This window comes from Leopardus geoffroyi, chromosome E1, assembly GCF_018350155.1.
Source record: "Leopardus geoffroyi isolate Oge1 chromosome E1, O.geoffroyi_Oge1_pat1.0, whole genome shotgun sequence".
NCBI lineage: Eukaryota > Metazoa > Chordata > Mammalia > Carnivora > Felidae > Leopardus > Leopardus geoffroyi.
In genome coordinates, this window is record NC_059330.1 from 9,112,836 (window position 1) to 9,132,574 (window position 19,739).

General features: G+C 36.3%; 1 protein-coding gene across 7 annotated transcripts in view; it reads left to right on the top strand.

Annotated features, from left to right (window-relative positions):
* ZNF624 (zinc finger protein 624) overlaps positions 1-18,969 on the top strand; it is a 36,474-nt gene extending 17,505 nt beyond the window's left edge. For 4 of the 7 annotated variants that reach the window (XM_045487451.1, XM_045487454.1, XM_045487452.1 and 1 more), the window contains 3 exons: positions 4,367-4,493; positions 5,239-5,334; positions 14,376-18,969. In XM_045487451.1, the coding sequence (XP_045343407.1) occupies positions 4,367-4,493; positions 5,239-5,334; positions 14,376-16,594 (2,442 nt within the window). In that variant the 3' untranslated portion in view covers positions 16,595-18,969. Of the gene's footprint in view, positions 1-2,459; positions 3,017-4,366; positions 4,494-5,238; positions 5,335-14,375 lie in introns of those variants that run through there. The other 3 variants (XM_045487456.1, XM_045487457.1, XM_045487453.1) reach the window with 2 other exon arrangements.
* The last annotated feature ends 770 nt before the right edge of the window (positions 18,970-19,739 follow it).

A 19,739-nucleotide genomic window follows, 5' to 3' on the forward strand; every position in this document is an offset into this window, starting at 1 on the left:
TTGTTAAATTCATTCCTAAGTGTTTTATTCTTTTTGCTATTTTAAATGGATTTTTTTCTTAATTTCTTTTTTGGAATGTTCATTGCTAGTGTATAGAAATGGTTGACTTACATATATTGATCTTATGTCCTGAACCTTGCTGAACTAGTTTATTTAGTTCTAGAAGGGTTTTAGTTTTTATTTTTGTTTTTGTTTTTGCATGGGCATGTGTGTGGATTTTTGTTGGGTTTTCTATATGCAACATAATATCATCTGTAAGTGGAGATTATGTCATTTCCAAATAGAAATTTACTTCTTCCTTTGCAATCTGATATTTCTTTTTCTTCTCTAGTTTTTCTTGCTAAAACTTATAGTATAATGTTGAATAGAAGTGAGGAGAGGGGACATCTTTGTGAGGTTTATGATCACAGAGGGAATGCATATGGCCATTCACTATTAAGTATGATGTGTGATTTGGGTTTTCATAGATGGTCTCTATCATGTTGACGAAGTTTGCTTCTATTTCTAGTTTGTTGGGTTTTGTCACATACTTTGTTGGGTCTATTAACATCATTGTGTGGGTTTTCTTTATTCTATTAATATGGTGTATTACCTTGATTGACTTTAAGATATTAAATGAACTTTGTACACATGGGATAAATCCCATTTGGCTATGGCATATATTATGTTTTCTTTGTTGCTGTTTTCAAACTGAATCAGACTGAATTAATTCTGTCTCGCTCTTCCTTAAATTCTACATTTGTCTTATTTTGGTAATACTGGCCTTACAGAATGAGTTGAGAATGTTTCCTTGTGTTTTTTGGAAGAGTTAGTGAAAGATTGGTGTTAATTCTTCTTGAAATGTCTGGTGGAATTCAGTGAAGCCACTTGAACCTGGGTGTTTATTCGTGGGAAGTTTAATTATAATTTTCATATTTTCTATGTCTTCTTGAGTCAGTTTTGGTAGTTTGTGTCTTCCTAGGAATCTGTCCATTTTATCTAGATTTTTCTAATTTGTTGGCATACAGTTGTTCATAGTATATTCTTTTATAATCCTTTTATTTCTGTAAGGTCAGTAGTAATGTCTCCTTTTTCATTCCTGATTTTAGTAATTTGAGTCTTCTCTTTTTTCTTAGTCAGTCTACCTAAGGGCTTTCTAATTGTTATCTTTTCAAAGAACTGACTTTTGCATTAGTTGATTTTCTCTATTGTTTTTCTATTCTCTGTTTGGTTTATCTCGATTCTAATATTTATTATTTCCTTCTGCTTTAAAAAAAAATTTAGTTTGGGGCACCTGGGTGGCTCAGTCAGTTGAGCGCCAACGTGGGTCATGATCTCACAGTTTGTGGGTTTGAGCCCCACATCGGGCTCTGTGCTTACAGCTCGGAGCCTGGAGCCTGATTTGGATTCTGTGTCTCCCTCTCTCTCTGTCCTTCCCCTGCTCACGCTCTGCTTCTCTCTCTCTCTCTCTTTCTCTCTCTCTCTCTCAAAAATGAAGAAACATTAAAAAAATGAACAGGAGGGTCATTACCTTGGTGAAGTGTCCCTTTAAAAAAAAAAAAATTAGTTCACTCTTCCTTTTCTAGTTCCCTAAGGTATATATTTAATTTGTTATTAAGTTCCTAATTTAAATTCCAGTAGAGTTAACATACAGTGTTATATTAGTTCATGCCTCACTTTTCTTATTAGCACCTTCCTTATTGTGAGGATTCAGTCATTATGTAACAAGCCCTTATTAGATCAGTACCTGACAAATATTATGCACTATACATATACATGAATCCATTTGCGCCTCTTGCCTGTCTTCCAGCAATTATTGGACCATGGATAATAATCATGTTTCATTTGTAATCTTACCCTCTCTCACTAATTATTTTGAAGCATATACAAGACATTATATAATTTATCTATAAATATCTCATTATATATCTATAAAAGATGTGTTTTAATGTTACATATACTATCATGGTTACAGCTAAAAAATCAGCAGAAAGCCTTAATATCAAATGTGGAGTTGGTATTTGTTTCCCCAATTGATTCACATGTTATGATTACTTAATGTTGTCTCTTAGGTCACTTTTAGGCTAGAGGTCCCCCCCCACTTTTTCCCCCTTGTAATAATTCATTGAAAAACCACATTATTTCTACTTTAGAACTGTGATGTCCAATACAGTAGCCACTAGCCACATGTGGCTTTTGAGCACATGAAATGTAACTAATCCAAACTGAGATATGCTGTCAATTTAAGATGCACATCACTTCAAAGACTTAATACAAAAAATAGAATCTCATTAATAATTTTTACATTGATTGCACATTGAAATTATATGTGCACTAGTCTGAATATATTATTTAAAATAATTTCACTTTTTTCTTTTATGTTATTTATTTACTTTATTCTGAGAGAGAGAAAGAGAGAGCATGAGCAGGGGAGGGGCAGAGAGAGGGAGAGAGAGAGAGTCCCCAGTGCATGGCTTGAACTCACAAACTGTGAGATTGTGACCTGAGCTGAAACCAAAAGTCAGACACTTAACCAGCTGAGCCACCCAGACGCTCCTCACTTGTTTTCTTCTTAACGGGGCTACTAGAAAACCTTACATTACATATGTGACTTGCAATATACTTCTTTGGACAGCATTGATTTAGAATTTCACACAATTTGGATTTTATTTATTGTGTCTCCATGGGGATATTTAACATGTTCATCTGTTCCCTGTATTGTTAGTTAGATCTAGAGGCTTTATCAGATTCCAGTTTGACTCTTTTAAAAATGTTTTTGACAATAGTATTTCATGTATCTGGTATATACTACCAGAAGGCACCTATGCCTGGTCGAGAGGCCTCTTTGATATATTAGCAGCCACTGATGACCCTTTAATTCGTTAAAGGTTACAAAATGATGATATTCTAATTCTTTTATTTCTTTTCATGTATTAGCTGGAATCCTTCCATAAAGAGAAATCTCTCCTCATCAACAATGTGATCATACTTGATAACCATAAAAATTATAATATTTTACATGGGAAAAGGACAAAAGGTTAATTCTTTCTCTTTATTTGCCAGTTTCAAGGCATCCTCCAAAAATGATCAATGAGTATTTTTATAGTATTATTATGAAATCATGAGCTTAAAGGTATATTTTTGAAACCCATTGTAATTTATTATTCTTACTGATGTTCAAATTGTCCCATTATTAGCTAGGGGGAGACTCTTCAAGTAGTGTTTGATAGCTTGTTTGCATTTTGGTATCACAGAAAGTTCCAGGCCCTGATTCCTTTTAGTGGGAGGTAAAGTCTAGCTTACATAATGTTACTTTATTAGCTATTGTTTTTATTTTTAGGACTTTTCAGTGGATGAAGCTAGGAAAAATATTTTTCTTTCCTAAAAAATAAAATAATTCATGAGTTTATACTGATACTTCCAATTCAAATTTGGATCTATGGAATTACTGTATAATCTCATCAGTATTACATTTATATCTTCTTTCTCCCCTGCCAAATTCATTTCTTCTCAATGACAGCAACGTAATAATTTGTTTTATCAAACACTACACACGTAGCAGTTACAAAATACCATTTTCATCATTACCACCAACAATCAGGCTATTTATTGAAAACATACAGTTTTTGCAGTTCTTTTTCTTCTTGGGGTATATCTCACAAAGGATGAACAGAAAAATTGCTATGTTTTAAAGTTACTTAAAATAATTTCTCTTTGATGAATGCATATACTTCAAACTGGTTGCATTTTACTTTTAATTTTTAGGAATGACTTTTTAAATTTAAAATTTTTCTTTTATAATAATACATTTACATGTTCAAAAGTAAAATCTAAATAACAAGAAATATTCAAAAGAGTCTAGCCTCTATTCCAGTCCTCTCCATTTTCATGCTCAAAGTGAGAGCTTACAATATTCTGTATCTGCAATCTGATTGATAAACTGCATCTTTTATGAAGCCATATTCTATAGATTTGGAACTGAAAAAGAGCTGATATTGTAGATACCTGTAGATAAGCCAGGGTTTTGAGGGAGAAAAGATTATTTGGGTAGAAACTACTAGCTGTTATCAATATTAAGACTTTCTAGAGAAGGAGGAAACCATGCTGTTTGATTCCAGATAATGTAGTAAGACCAATATTTCCGAGTTAGAGAAAGCCAGATTTGAATTAGTGTGAAAAGAACATTTTCACAGGAGGAGTAAAACTCCTCTTGTGGTTTTAAGTTCTTGTCACTGGAGAGATTCATCCTTTAAGGGCTGAACTGGTTGACTTCAGTGGTCATTTAGTGGCCATGAGTTCTGGAAGTTTCCTCCAGTTTTGTATGTGTTATTCTGCCCAACAGGTCTTATTATATAGTCCCCAGGTGATGGTAGTATATTTATTTTAGGATTCTGTGACATTTAAAGATGTGGCTATAGACTTCTCGTTAGAAGAGTGGAGGTTGATGGACCTTTCCCAGAGGAACCTGCACAAGGACGTGATGCTAGAGAATTACAGGAATCTTGTCTCCCTGGGTAAGAATAACTTCTTTGTTCGTTTACTGACCATTTGACCGGGTTTGCTGAAGATAGAGAACCTTTAAAGTACTTAAATGAATTTGGGGTTAGAGCTTAGGCATTAAACTCTTATGTTGTGGCGATGTTGCTGGGAGCCATGCCATCCCTTGTGCTTAACTAAGGGGTCTGCCCATTGTGAAGTAAGAAATACACATTTCGTTGGAATCTTGGAGATTGTTGACAGTCCCCAGATTTAGGACTAAAGTTTTTTCTGATCACGTTTATAAATGAGGGCTATAGTTATCAGTACCTCCAGAAAGAAAGACACAAATGCATTCATTTTCTTCCTAAACTCAGATTACTCCCATGTTCTATTATCCCAGAAAACCTGGGATCATCGTGTTGAACTCCTTTGAGATAATGTTTGTAATTCTCTATAACTCCAGTGCACAATAGAATGTTCTGCTGTGATGGCAGTGTTCTGTATCTGTGCTGTCCAATATGGACACACTAGCCACTTGAAGCTACTAACAGCTTGAAATCTGGCTAGTACAACTGAAGAACTGAATTTTAAATTTTACATAGTTTTAACTAATTCAAATTTAAATAGCCACCTGAGAGTACTGAAAAGTGTATTGGACAGTCCGTCTCTAGAACTTACCATAATAGCCCCTCTGCACAGAAGATTCAGAGCTGAGACTGAGTTTGGCAATAGTTCTTACTCCTAAACACAGTCAAATCCTATTCATTCTTCTCTAACAAGGGCTTGCGGTTTCCAAACCAGACATGATATCTGACCTGGAGGATGGCAAAGGACCGTGGGTGGTAGTGAGGGAAATTGCAAGAACCCCCTATCCAGGTGAGTTCAGAAGAACCAGGAGGATTGGATTTATTGCAAGTTAGTAGGTTCTGGCTGGAGCAGAACATCTGAAATACTTGGAGGAGTATCATCTCTCCCCCACCTTGCCTGCTCTCTCTTTTTGCCTCCCTCTCTGTTCTCTACTTTTGGTTCCTGTCCCATCCTATGTTGCTGTCTTGAGGACATGATTTTCATAATTATTCCTTCACTCAAACATGCATGAAACCTCCCTTTCAGTTCTATCCTCTCAGTTAACTTTACATTTTTCTCATTTGTTTAACTATCATCTGACCTTTCTTCCTTCATTAATCTTCCTAAAAATGCTTTGTTAAGGGTCACCCCTGATTTTAATGTTTATTTATTTATTTTTGAGAGAGAGAAAACACAAGTGGGGGAAGGGCAGAGAGAGAAGGAGACACAGAATCCAAAGCAGGCTTCAAGCTCTGAGCTGATAACAGAGAGCCCCATGTGGGGCTCAAACCCATGAACCGTGAGATCATGACCTGAGCCAAATTCAGACATTTAACCTACTAAGCCACTCAGACACCCCTCTGCTGATTTTTTTAAAGTTTATTTATTTGGAGAGAGAGAGAGAGAGAAAAACGAGTCGGGGAGGGGCAGAGAATGAGGGAGAGAGAATCCCAAGCAGGCACTGTCAGCACAGAGCCTGACACAAGGACTAGATCCCACAGACCGTGAGATCATGACCTGAGCTGAAACCAAGAATCTCATGCTTAACTGATGGAGCCAACCAGATGCCCCACCGCTGATTTCTTTTAAGCGAAACCTATTTACTCATTATTTAACTTGCAGGTGAACCTGCAAGCCTGCCAAAACTTTGGGGGAACCCTCCTGTTCTCCTCCAGTTTCTTAACTAATTGAAAATACAAACTAGGTATCAGTTGAGAATTAAATACAGTATTTATTCATATATTTAATTGATATTCATCAGACATCTCTTTCCTGCGTACTGGGTTAGGTACTAGGTCTACAACAATGAGTAAGATGGACCAGGTCCCTGCCGTCATGAAGATTATATTTTAAGAAGTTGACAAGTATATAAATAAAAACAAGCTAAATAGCAGATATAACAACCTTCAGTTATGAGATAAACTGGGTGAGATATGAGATATGAAAGCGTGACTGGGATGGGGATGAGGGTACCTCCCTCAGAGAGTGTGGTCAGAAGGCTTCTGAAGAGGGGCTTTTAAGCTGAGCCTTGAAGATTCAGAAACAACCGGCCAAAGGAAGAGGAAAGGAGAAGCATTCCAGACAAAGGACCTGACACAGAAAAGAATGAAATGTGTTCTAGAACTCGAAAGGAGGCTGCTGTAAGAGGGAGGCTGGTATCAGAGCTAGGCAACAGCTTGCCCATCCGGGGCTTTGTAGGTGACGATAATGAGTTTGGATTTTAATCAGTGAGTGTGAAGGCATTGACAGACTTTAATCAAGGATTTTAGGAAGTAACTCTGCGGAGACTGAACTTGAGGGCATTAAATCAGGTAATCAGTTAAGAGGTTGTTACAATGGTATAAGCAGAGATGATAACTTTGATTAAAGTAATAGTGGAGATGGAACAAAAGAAATGGATTCTAGTTCACTTGAACATTCATTTTATCATGATGCCGTGCATAACTCACGTAATGTGTTACATATATTCTTTTCATATGTCAATATTATGTATTTTTTGTTCAGCTGTAATATATAGTTGTTTTTTAATTTTTTTATTACGTTTCTTTATTTTTGAGAGGAAGAGAGAGCCAGCGTGAATGGGGGAGGGGCAGAGAGAGAGGGAGACACAGAATCGGAAGCAGGCTCCAGGCTCTGAGCTGTCAGCCCAGAACCTGACGCGGGGCTCGAACCCATGAACCGAGATCATGACCTGAGCCGAAGTCGGACACTCAACCGACTGAGTCACCCAGGCGCCCCAACATATAGTTTTATATGAATTTCAGGTGCACAGTATTATGATTCAGCAGTTCTGTACATCTCTTAGTGTTCGTGAAGATAAGTGTATTCATAACCCCCTTTATCTATTTCCTCCATCATCCCACTCACCTACCCTCTAGCAACCACCAGTGTGTTCTCTGGGAGTCTGGGAGTTTTTCGCCTCTTTTTTTCTTTATTCATTTGTTTCTTACATCACACAATGAGTGAAATTATATGGTATATGACTTTCTCTGACTTATTTCACTTAGTATACCCTCTGGGTCCATCCGCATTGTTGAAAATGGCAAGATTTCACTTTTTTGATCACTGAGTAATATTGCATTCTATATATACACCACATCTTCTTTATCCATTCATCTATTGATGGACCCTTGGGCTACTTCCATATCTTGGTTATTGTAAATAGTAGTGCAATAAACATAGGGGTGCGTGTATCTTTTCAAATTAGTTTTTTTGTTTTATGTGAGTAAATACCTAGTAGTTGCATTACTGGATCATATGGTATTTCTGTTTTTAATTTTTTTGAGGAACCTCCACACTGTTTTCCATATTAGCTGTACCAGTTTGCATTCTCACCAACAGCGTGTGAGGGTTCCTTTTTCTTCACATCCTTACCAACATTTGCTATTTATTGTGTTTTTTATTTTAGCTATTCTGACAGGTGTAAAGTGGTATCTCATTGTGGTTTTAATTTGCATTTCCCTGATGAGTAGTGGTGTTGAGCATTTTTTCATGTGTCTGTTGGCCATCTGTATGTCTTTAGAAAAATATCTCTTCATGTCTTCTGCCCATTTTAAATTACATTATTTGTCTTTTGGGTGTTGAGTTGTATAAGTTCTTTATGTATTTTGGATAGTAGCCCCTTATCAGATAACGTCATTTGCAAATAATCTTCCATTCAGTAAGTTGCCTTTCTGTTTTGTAGGTGGTTTCCTTTGCTGTGCAGAAGCTTTTTAGTTTGGTGTATTCCCAGTAGTTTAATTTTGCTTAGATACCCTTGCCTGAGGAGACAGATCTCGAAAAATGTTTCTATACCTGATGTCAGAGAAATCACTGCCTATATTTTCTTCTAGGAATGTTTCGGTTTCAGGCCTCACATTTAGGTCTTTAATCCATTTCGAATTTATTTTTTGTGCATGGTGTAAGAAAGTGGTCCCGTTTCATTCTTTTGCATGTAGCTGTCCAGTTTTCCCAGCACCGTTTGTTGAAGAGACTGTCTTTTCCCCATTGTATATTCTTGCCTCCTTTGTTATAGATTCATTGACCATACAACCATGGGTTTATTTCTGGACTCTATCCTGTTCCACTGATCTAGGTCTGTTTATGTGCCAGTGACATACTGTTTTGATTACTGCTGTATCGTAATATATTTTGGAATCTGAGATTGAGATACCCCCAGCTCTGTTCTTTTTCAGGATTGCTTTGGCTATTTCTGCTCTTCTGTGGTTCCATACAAATTTTAGGATTATTCTAGTTCTGTGAAATATGTTGTTGGTATTTTGACAGGGATTACATTGAATCTGTAGATTGCTTTGGGTAGTATAGACATTTTAACAATATTGGCTCTTCCAACCCATGTATCATCTTCAGTTCCTTTCATTAACGTTGACTGTTGAAAATACTATATATTTTTAAAAGAGTGAATGAAAAGTAGACATTGGAGACAGTTTTAGGTGACTCTTTGGAGAAGGATTCCCCCTCCCCCCATGAAGAGGGAAAGAGAGATGGGGCAGTGGCTACAGGAAAGTGTGGAATGAGGGGAAAAAACTCTTGTTTTGTATTTAAGATGGGAGTATTTATGGCATGACTGAGTAATAAGAAAGATACCCTGATGGAGAGGGAGAAATTGACTTTGGAAGACCAGTGGGATCACTGAAGAGTTCACATGTCTGAGGAGGTTAAAGAGGATAAACTCAAGAAAGGAAAAGGAAGGAGGGCTTCACCACTGATAGGCAGAGAGGCCACCTTTTCTGTTATAACACTAGGAAAGATGGAGAAGGCAGGTGTAGATAAAAGGTCAAATGGTGGTGAGAAGATCAAGGCATTCGATTTTAATAGGCTCTGAATTCTCAGTAAAATATGAAGCAAGGCCACCAGCTTATAGTGAGGATAAGAAAGAGTTGTAAGAGAGGGAAAGATACATATAAAAAAGCTTGAAATTAAAAACAAAAAGATACATAGATTTCACTAGGAAAGCCACATTGACCTCATGCTTTTATTAGGGAAGGAGTTTAATTATAGTTTCATTCCTTCTGTAGCTATAGGACTATTAACATTTACTATTTCTTTCTGTTTTAGTAAATTATATGTATCTGGGAATTGATCCATTTACTCTAAAATTTAAATTTATTGGCATACTGCCCTCTCCTTTAAATGTCTATGTGGATCTGAAGTAATGTTTCCCTTTTCATTCCTGGTACTGATTTTTTTTTTTTTTTTTTAATCTTCTCTCTGTTTTCTTATTCAGTCTGTGTGGAGCCTGATGTGGGGCTCAAACCCACGAACCAGGAGATCATGACCTAAGCCAAAGTGCCCCAATCTTATTTGGCTTTTAAAATAACTTTTTTGTGTGTTTGATTTCTCTATTATTACTTTCTTCTCTTTTTTTTATTATTTTTAACCTTTTTAGCATTTAATTTGCTGATCTTTTTTAACTTCCTGAGTTGGGTACTTATATCGTTGATTTTCAGCCACTCTTTTTTTATAGCTTATTTAAAGCAATCTAGACTGCATCCACACCCCATTAAAAGACAAGAGAAAATTCTTCTTGACAACACCAAAAAAAGAAAAGTAGACTACATCACATTTTTTTTTTTAATGTAACAACTTCATAATTGTTGAGTTCAAAACATTTGATAATTTCCATTGTGATGTCTTTGTCCCTTGTGCTCTTTAGAAGCATTTTTCTTAATCTTGTACCATCTGGGATTTTCTAGTATTCTTTTTTTTTTTTTAGGCTTATTTATTTATTTTGAGAGAGAAAGAATGAGTGGGGGAGGGGCAGAGAGGAAGGGAGAGAGACAGAATCCCGAGCAGGCTCCACACTGTCAGCGAGGAACCCAATGCGGGGCTCTAGCCCACAAACCCGTGAGATCATGACCAGAGGCAAAATCAAGAATCAGGCACTCAACCAACTGAACCACCCAGGTGCCCCAGGAAAACAGATTGTTATGAACTTATGCAAAGAACTATAATTGCTATGAAAGAAAGAATACACACTGAGATATCTGAACTCTGGAGTTCAGGGAGTATTCTTGTTACCTTAATTTTTCCTGTGGTCAGAAAACATGCTATGGATGATTTTAGTCTTTATAAGTTTCTTAAAATTTGCGTTACCACACGGCCAATTTTTGAAAACATTGTATGTGCACTTGGAGAAAATGTGTAGCCTATTGGTAGTAAGTGCAGTTTTAGTTATACCAAATATATTATGTTGCTAAAATCTATGTGCTTACTGATTGTCAGCTTATTCTGTCAGTTATTAAGGTTTTTCAAAGTCTCCCAGTAAGACTGTAAACTTGTCTGTTTCTTATTTTAGTTGCTTTAATTTTTGCTTTATGTATTTTGAAGCTGTCCTATTAGGTAAATACAAAGTTAGAACTGCTACATCCTTCTGTTAAAATGGACCTTTTATCCTCATGAAGTGTCTTTATCTCTGTACTGGTTTTGCCTCATCCTATTATTATTATAGCATCTTTCTGCTGGTTATTGTTTTATCGTATATCATTTTAATTCTGTTCACGGTCATCTTTTATATATCCTTGTATTTTGTTTCTCTGATAAGTAGCATATTGTTAGATTTTTCTTTTAACCAGTCTGACAGTCTGTGTCTCTTGGAGTATTTAGTTCCTATACATATAATTCAGTTACGTAATGTTTAAATCTATCATCTAACTGTGCAGGTGTCTTGCACGTTCTGTATTCTTTTTTCCCCCATTCATGCATTTAGATTTATTATCTTATTTTTCTATTTACTTGGTAATTATAAATTTCCAAAATTAGTTGTGTAGTGGTTAACTCTGAGATTAAAGCATGCATCCTTCATTCAGCAGTCTAATGTAAATTGTCCTTCTTCCTGAACAACACAAGAATCTTACAACCACTTATTTCCTTTAACCTGATTTATATGTTGTTGAAATTATGTATTTTAACTGTGTCTATATGTCAGATCTCATAAGAGCATTATTAATGTTCTGTTCCGTCAGCGTTCATTTAGATTTGCCTATGTTTTTGCCTATATTTTCTCCTCCTATTTCTCTTCATTTCTGAGCTTGTATCTAGGATTATTTTTCTTCTGTTTAAAGAGTACCCTTTAATATTTTATTTTACCCACATCTTCTAGTGTCATACTCCCTCCATTTTCTTTTTTGTCTAAAAATATCTTCAGTCTTCATTTTTAGATAATAGACTTCTAGGTTGGCATTTACATTCTTTCAGCATTTTGGAAGGTATCATTCCATTGTTTCCTGTCTTACATCTACTCCCTTGACAAGTCAGTCATCTGTCTAATTCAGGAGTCAGTAAACTTTTTTCTGTAAAAGACAAGACAGTAGATATTTTAGGCTTTGTAGAGACATAATACCTCTGTTGCAACTACTCCATTCAGCCATTGTAAGTGCAAAAGCCTCCAAAGACAAAATGTTAACCAAAGAATACGGTTATAGTCCACTAAAACTTTATTTAGGGACCCTGAAATTTGAAATTCATAGTTTAATGTGTCATAATATATTATCCTTTGAATATATTTTTCAACCATTTAAGAATGTATATTCTTATCTCACTGGCCACACGAAAATGTAGTGGGACAGATTTGCTGTAGTTTGCAACCTCTGATCTGTTGGCGCTCCTTGATAGAACTCTTAAAGTTGTTATTTTTTTTTAATGTTTATTCATTTTTGAGAGAGAGAGAGAGAGAGAGAGAGAGCGTGAGAGCGCGAGCAGGGGAGGGGCAGAGAGAGAGGGAGACACAGAATACAAAGCAGGCTCCAGGCTCCAGGCTCTGAGCTGTCAGCACAGAGCCTGACACGGGGAACTGCGAGAATTTGACCTGAGCCTAAGTCAGACACTCAACCGGCTGAGCCACCCAAGTGCCCCCAAAATCTTTTAGTTTCCATTATTTTTTCCTTGTATTTCTCCCACTTGGAATTCATTTGACTTTTTTTTTTCTTTTCTTTTCTTTTCTTTATTTATTTTTTTTCAATATATGAAGTTTATTGTCAAATTGGTTTCCATACTTCATTTGGCTTCTAAAATCTATGGCTTGATATTTTTTATTCTGTTTTGGAAAATGCTTCAGCATTATTTCTTTGAATTTGATTTCATCCCATTCTCTCTCACTTCTCTTTTGAGCTTTCTGGGACTCTTTCACATCTGTGATAGACCATATCACTCTATCCCATGTGTCTCTAAAGACTTTTGAAATTAAGTTTTCAAGTTTTTCATCATTCTGTACTTCAATATGCATATTTTCTACTGACCTGTTTCCCATTTTGCTAACACTCATGTGTCAAATCTGTGTTTTTCAGCCTATCCTTTGAGTTATTTTCCAGTTCTAGAATCACCATTTGGTTCTTATTTTATACTTTCCAATTATTTGGTGAAATTACTGGTCTTGTCTTATTTTCTTGAATATACTAATCATGATTATTTTGTAAGTTTATGTCTGAGACCTCAACTGTCTGGATTCCTTCTAGATCTGTTTCTTCTCTTGACTTTTTTCTAATTAGACTTTTGTCTCCTTGTATGCCTATTATTTTTCACTGTCAAGCATTGATATGAAAACCTATAACAATAATTTGAGGTTCTGGATTGTGTAATCTTTTTTCATAGAGGACTGTTTGCTTTTGGCAGGCTGCCAGGATAAAGGTTCTAACAGTCCTCAGTTACCTTAATTCAATTAGACATTTAAAAGAGCTGGGTTCTAGAGTTGTCTTCTTTGGTGGCCCTAAACTTAAAACTTGGCCTATTTTGAAAAAGATTACACTGCAGGGTGGTGGTCTTACAACTTGTTTGTATATACAATGTAAAATTTTACTATTATATTTCTTTTAAATTTCTAAATGTGGGTGCCTGCATGGCTCAGTGAGTTAAGCGTCAGACTCTTGGTTTCAGCTCAGGTCATAAACTTGCCGTTCATGAGTTTGAGCCCCACGTTGGGCTCTGTGCTGACAGTGCAGAACCTGCTTGGGATGCACTCTCTCTCTCTCTCTCTCTCTCTCTCTCTGCCCCTCCCCCACTCATGCTCTCTCTCAAAATAAACTTAAAAATTTATAAATTTGCAAACTCTATAAATTTGCAAACTATAAATTTGCAAATTCTATAAATTTGCAAACTCATTTACAGGCAATTTTTTCTCAATGTTTAAAAAACAAATTGGATCAAAACCTTTTGTGGATAGTTTTTTACTTTAAAACTCAAGGTATAAGTAGTTTTGATCCAGTTTTTGTCAGACATACAGGAATGTTGTTAAGATATAAAAAGGTTGCAAAACTACCCTCGGTGATAATTATTATCACTATTTAGAATATTCATAGCTATAAATACTAATTTTTACTAACTTACTGTTCAGACTACTTTTTGAAGAATCAAAGTGTCTTTTTCCATAAACATTTGATTAATAAGTACATACAAAGACTTGAATAAGCTGATCTCACATGAAAATTTGAGAAAGCCGTCATACAAAAAGGCTAGCAAACAAAGAATGAAAACAAATAGTATGGTTGGAAACAACTGCCTGGTTTGTAGAGTAAATGGAAAGAAAGGAAGTAGTCGTGACTATGAAGAATGCTCTATAAATGCTGACTATAAAGGAAATGAGAAAAGAAGTATTTGAGAGGCTTAGATTCTAGGGGGTTACCGTAAATGAATTTGTTTAGTAGGGGAAAAACTCTGAATTTGTTACTTTGGTTCTTGGCTCAACCAGTCTCCCTCAAACCTATCTCCTCCTTAGAAAATAAGGCCAGTTTGGAAGCAGTTAAAACTTTGTATTCATTATCAGCTCAGGTTTCCCTTTTATTATCCTGTTTACTGAGATCTTCCTAACGTAGGAAATAGGAGTCATTTGATTTGATTTTTATCTTTTTTCCCCCCAGAGCTGGAGACCAAACCTGCAGCCAAGAATGTTGTATCAACAGAAAATACTTCTGAAGATGTATCACAAGAGACCATAATAGATAAACTCACAGAGAACAGTCTGTGGAACCCCAGAATGGGAGGATTATGGAAATGGAATGAAAGGATATTGAGATTGCAAAATAGTCAGGAAAATCATTTGAGTCAAAGAATAGTTACTCACAAGAAAATTTCCACTGGTCAAAGAGGATTTAGATTTGGATCTATTCTTTTTCCAGAAGCAGGAGTTATCACAGAAGGGCCCCACGGCAAGTGCCAAACACGTGAAAATTTCACTGAGAATTTAGATTTGATTACAGATACCCATCTAGGAAAGAAAATCTGCAAGGATACAGAAGGCAGCAAAGCTGTAAGGCCTACTTCAGAACTTACTTTAGGAAAAAAATACAATAATAAAGAAAAACCCTATAAATGTAGTACCTGTGAAAAGTCCTTTCGTTACAGGTCATTACTCATTCAACATCAGAGAACGCACACTAAAGAAAAACCTTATGAATGTAACGAATGTGGGAAAATGTTCAGCCAGCCTTCATATCTCAGTCAACATAAAAAAATTCATACTGGAGAAAAACCCTATAAGTGTAACGAATGTGGAAAGGCCTTCATTGCTTCTTCATCACTTATGGTGCATCAGAGAATTCATACTAAGGAGAAACCTTATCAGTGCAATGTCTGTGGAAAATCTTTTAGCCAGTGTGCTCGCCTTAATCAACACCAGAGAATTCAAACCGGAGAGAAGCCCTATAAATGTAGTGAATGTGGGAAAGCTTTCAGTGATAAATCAAAACTCGCAAGACATCAGGAGACTCACAATGGAGAGAAACCCTACAAATGCAATGATTGTGGGAAAGCCTTTAGGAATAAGTCCTATCTTAGTGTACATCAGAAGACCCATACTGAAGAGAAACCATATAAATGCAATGAATGTGGGAAATCTTTCAAGAATACCACAATTTTTAATGTTCATCAGAGAATTCATACTGGAGAGAAACCCTTTAGATGTAATGAATGTGGGAAAGCCTATAGAAGTAATTCAAGCCTTATTGTACATATAAGAACTCATACTGGGGAAAAACCATATGAATGTAATGAATGTGGGAAAGCATTCAATCGTATAGCAAATTTCACAGAACATCAAAGAATTCATACAGGAGAAAAACCCTATAAATGCAACGAATGTGGAAAAGCATTCATTAATTATTCATGCCTTACCGTACACCACAGAATGCATACAGGAGAGAAACCTTATAAATGTAATGAATGTGGAAAGGCCTTCATGCGTTCTTCATCCCTAATTATACATCAGCGGATTCATACTGAAGAAAAACCTTATCTATGTAATGAATGTGGGGAGTCTTTCAGAATAAAATCACACTTAACTGTGCATCAGAGGATTCATACTGGAGAGAAACCGTATAAATGTACTGACTGTGAGAGGGCATTTACCAAAATGGTAAATCTCAAGGAGCATCAGAAAATCCATACTGGAGTGAAACCTTATAAATGCTATGATTGTGAGAAATCTTTCAGGACTAAGTCCTACCTTATCGTACATCAAAGGACCCATACTGGGGAAAAACCATATAAATGTAATGAATGTGAAAAGGCTTTCACTAACACATCGCAACTTACCGTACATCAAAGAAGGCATACTGGAGAAAAACCCTATAAATGTAATGAGTGTGGGAAGGTTTTCACAAGTAACTCAGGCTTTAATACCCATCAGAGAACACATACTGGAGAGAAACCATTTAAATGTAATGACTGTGGGAAAGCATTTAGCCAGATGGTACACGTCACAGAACATCAGAAAATCCATAGTGGAGAGAAACCCTATAAATGCGATGTCTGTGGAAAAGCCTTCAGGAGGGGTTCCTACCTTACAGTGCATTGGAGAACACATACTGGAGAAAAACCCTATACGTGTAAGGAATGTGGAAAAGGTTGTATCACTCTATCACAGCTAACTCTTCATCAGAGAATTCATACTGGGGAAAGGCCCTACAAATGTGAAGAATGTGGAAAAGCCTTCAGAACCAACTCAGATTTTACTGTACATTTGAGGATGCATACTGGAGAAAAACCCTATAAGTGTCACGAATGTGGAAAAGCCTTCAGGAGTAGCTCAAGCCTTACTGTACATCAAAGAACCCATCAGAGAGAAACTCAGTTTATATAAAAAGTAAGAAACCATTCATCCAGATGCCAGCTCTACAAGGAGAATCTTATAAACTGTGTCTTTTATGAATGTGGGAAAACTTTCAGGAGCAATTCACCAGAAAACACACACTTAAGGGATACTTTATAAACATAAAAATGTGGAAAACTCATATTAAATCTTAGAAGTTACAAGCAAATTCACAGTAGAGAAAAATAATGGACAAATGAAAGCATTCACCCAGATTTCATACTTTGTTCACTTAAATTATCTTCAATGAATTGCCTATAATTTTTTACCTATTTTTCTATTGGTTTGTCTTTCTTACAAATCTGGAGGTGCTCTTTATATACTTGAAATATTAATCCTTTGTCATGTGTGTTTGAAAATTTTTTAATCTAGCATTTGTTTTTATGCTTTTTTATATGGTAAAAGAAGTCGCCACATTTTAATTTTTCATAGATATTTATTTTCCTTTTTAGATTAATTTACTCTTTTAGTTAAAAGAGTCTCCTTAATCCCTAGGTTATACATAGTGTTCTAAATTTGTTTCTAAGATTTTGTTAATTTTATATTTTATATTAAAGTCTTTAATCTGTCTGAACTAGATGACTAGTCATAGAAGAGCAAATTGCCATTAATCTCTGAAAATATTATGAACCTAAGGTAGTACTCAGGGAAATGCAAATTAAAACAACCAATGAGATGTCACCTCCACTAAATGGAGTTGGCAAAAATTAAGAGATCTTTTGGTAGTGGGATTTGGGAAACCATGTACTCTTAACACAAACGGTTATATCAACTTCTATTTCCACCAGCAATTAAGCAATATGTATTCAAATATTTTAATAACATTTTAAAATAAAAATACTTTGACCTAGCAGTCTCACTTTGGGGATCTTCCCCACAGAAATAACAGCATCAGTGCATAAGAATACACATAAGTCAGGATTTTTGTTGAAGTATTGTTTGTAGAGGCAAAGTAGAAAACCAAGTGGGGACTAAGTGAATGCCCATTAATTGGGGAATGGTTGAATAAAGTGTGATATAGCCATTCTATGGAACAGCATGAGAGTAATTTTTAATGTTAGTTATATCTACACTAGTTGATCTCAAGGTATTTCCACAATTTTTAATAACTAATTGCTTTATTGCAGAGCTTTATGTGTACAGGGTTTCATTTTTTGTTAAATGATCATTCCCATTTATGTATATATGTGTATGTGATGAGCATGGAAACAAGTATATATACTTGGCTGAATATATACGAGGCTGTTATTATTGGTTACCTTGAAGGAAGGGAGAAGAGAAGTAGGAGAAAGGACTGGAAAAACAATTTTTTTAATGTAAGTGCAGCATGTATGGTATAAAACTATGTAAAACTGTATTTGTATGAACTTCTGAGAACTATGAATGAAGGATGGTCTCCAAAAAGTTAGATTGTTTTAGAGTTGGGGGAGTTTGCAGTACTTTTTGTCCGATTACTGCACTTCTATGTATTTTATAAGCTTTCCTTCCCAACAAGCATGTGATATTTAACATAAACAGGAAACACCTATTTTACTTGTGAAGGTAATTTACTGGACACCTGTTATGTACCAAGAATTACCCTAATATATTGGCAGGGTAGGGACAGTCAGGAATCTAAGAGCATGGGAATTTGTTCCGATGCTGCATAGATTCCAAACAAGTTACCCAGCACCTCATTACACCCACCCTCTCGGTTTCATTTAGAAGAGGTAGTAATTTCAGACAAATGAGAAACGTACCCAAGAATATCTGGGACTTGTGTTCAGGCTATAAACCAGAAAACTGCAAGCCTCAAGAGAAGCTCCACCTTCAACATGGCACCAAAGAAAAGACCACAGTGATGAAAAGTTCCATGTACAGCCTCATAGAACATTACATGATGGAATAGAGAGAGGGGAAACAGCCAGACACCCGAGTCCATAAAAAAGGAAGTCTTGGGAGTTCTGGAAATACTAAGAGTCCTGGAACAAAGATGAGAACCAAAAGGCTATGGCCCTGATATCAGAAGGCCATAACAAACAATGGACCTGATACCCAAAAAGGACAAGACATGATGAGCTATACTTCAGTGGAGGCTGAAGAAAAAAGAATCCCAGTACTCCTCCCACAATGTTGGAATATGTATATATCCAATATTGGGGAGGAGATATTGGACAAATGATAGGAGCTACCTCCCATTACAAGTAAATAATTTGACACTGGTTAAAATGACCATTTCTGATTGAATTTTAATAATGGAATTTATGAATTGTTACCAAGAGACATACCTCCTTTGGATGTAATGTATGGGTTTCTGATTGGAAAGTTTAGAGGTACACCCTGACATACTATCCTTAAGAAACCTTGCTGTTAAACAGTTGACATGACTTGGTGCCTACTCTGTCAGCTGCTGCTTTCTACCTCCTAACCCTCACCACACATAAAACCCTCTGCCCTGTTTTAGAGCCAAACATTTCAAGAAGAGGAGCATCGTCAGCAGGTTCAAATGACATAACTGAAAAGTGTCCACAGGGTTAGGGGACGGAGATGGCACAGGCTACCTTTACAAGAGCAGTTTCGGGGCGCCTGGGTGGCTCAGTCGGTTAAGCGGCCAACTTCGGCTGGGGTCATGATCTCGCGGTCCGTGAGTTCGAGCCCTGCGTCGGGCTCTGTGCTGACAGCTCAGAGCCTGGAGTCTGTTTCAGATTCTGTGTCTCCCTCTCTCTGAACCTCCCCCGTTCATGCTCTGTCTCTTTCTGTCTCAAAAATAAATAAACGTTAAAAAAAAATTTAATACAAGAGCAGTTTCAATGGAGAGGTAAGCCTGGTTCTAATGTATGGCAGTATCTCATTATAGGTTGAATTTGCATTTCCTTTATGGCTAATGATGTTGAGTCTCCTTTTAGGTGCTTTTTGAATATCCTCCTTTGAGAAGTGCCTGTTCAAGACTTTTGCCCATTTTGGGAGGCACCTGGCTGGCTCAGTTGGTTAAGCGTCTGAGTTCAACTCAGTTCAATGGAGTGCAGCCTGGAGCCTGCTTTGGATTCTGTGTCTCCCTCTTTCTACCCCACCCCCGTTCGTATGCTGTCTCTCTCAAAAATAAACGTTAAAAAAAAAAAAAACTTTTTTTAAGACTTTTGCCCATGTTTTAAATTGG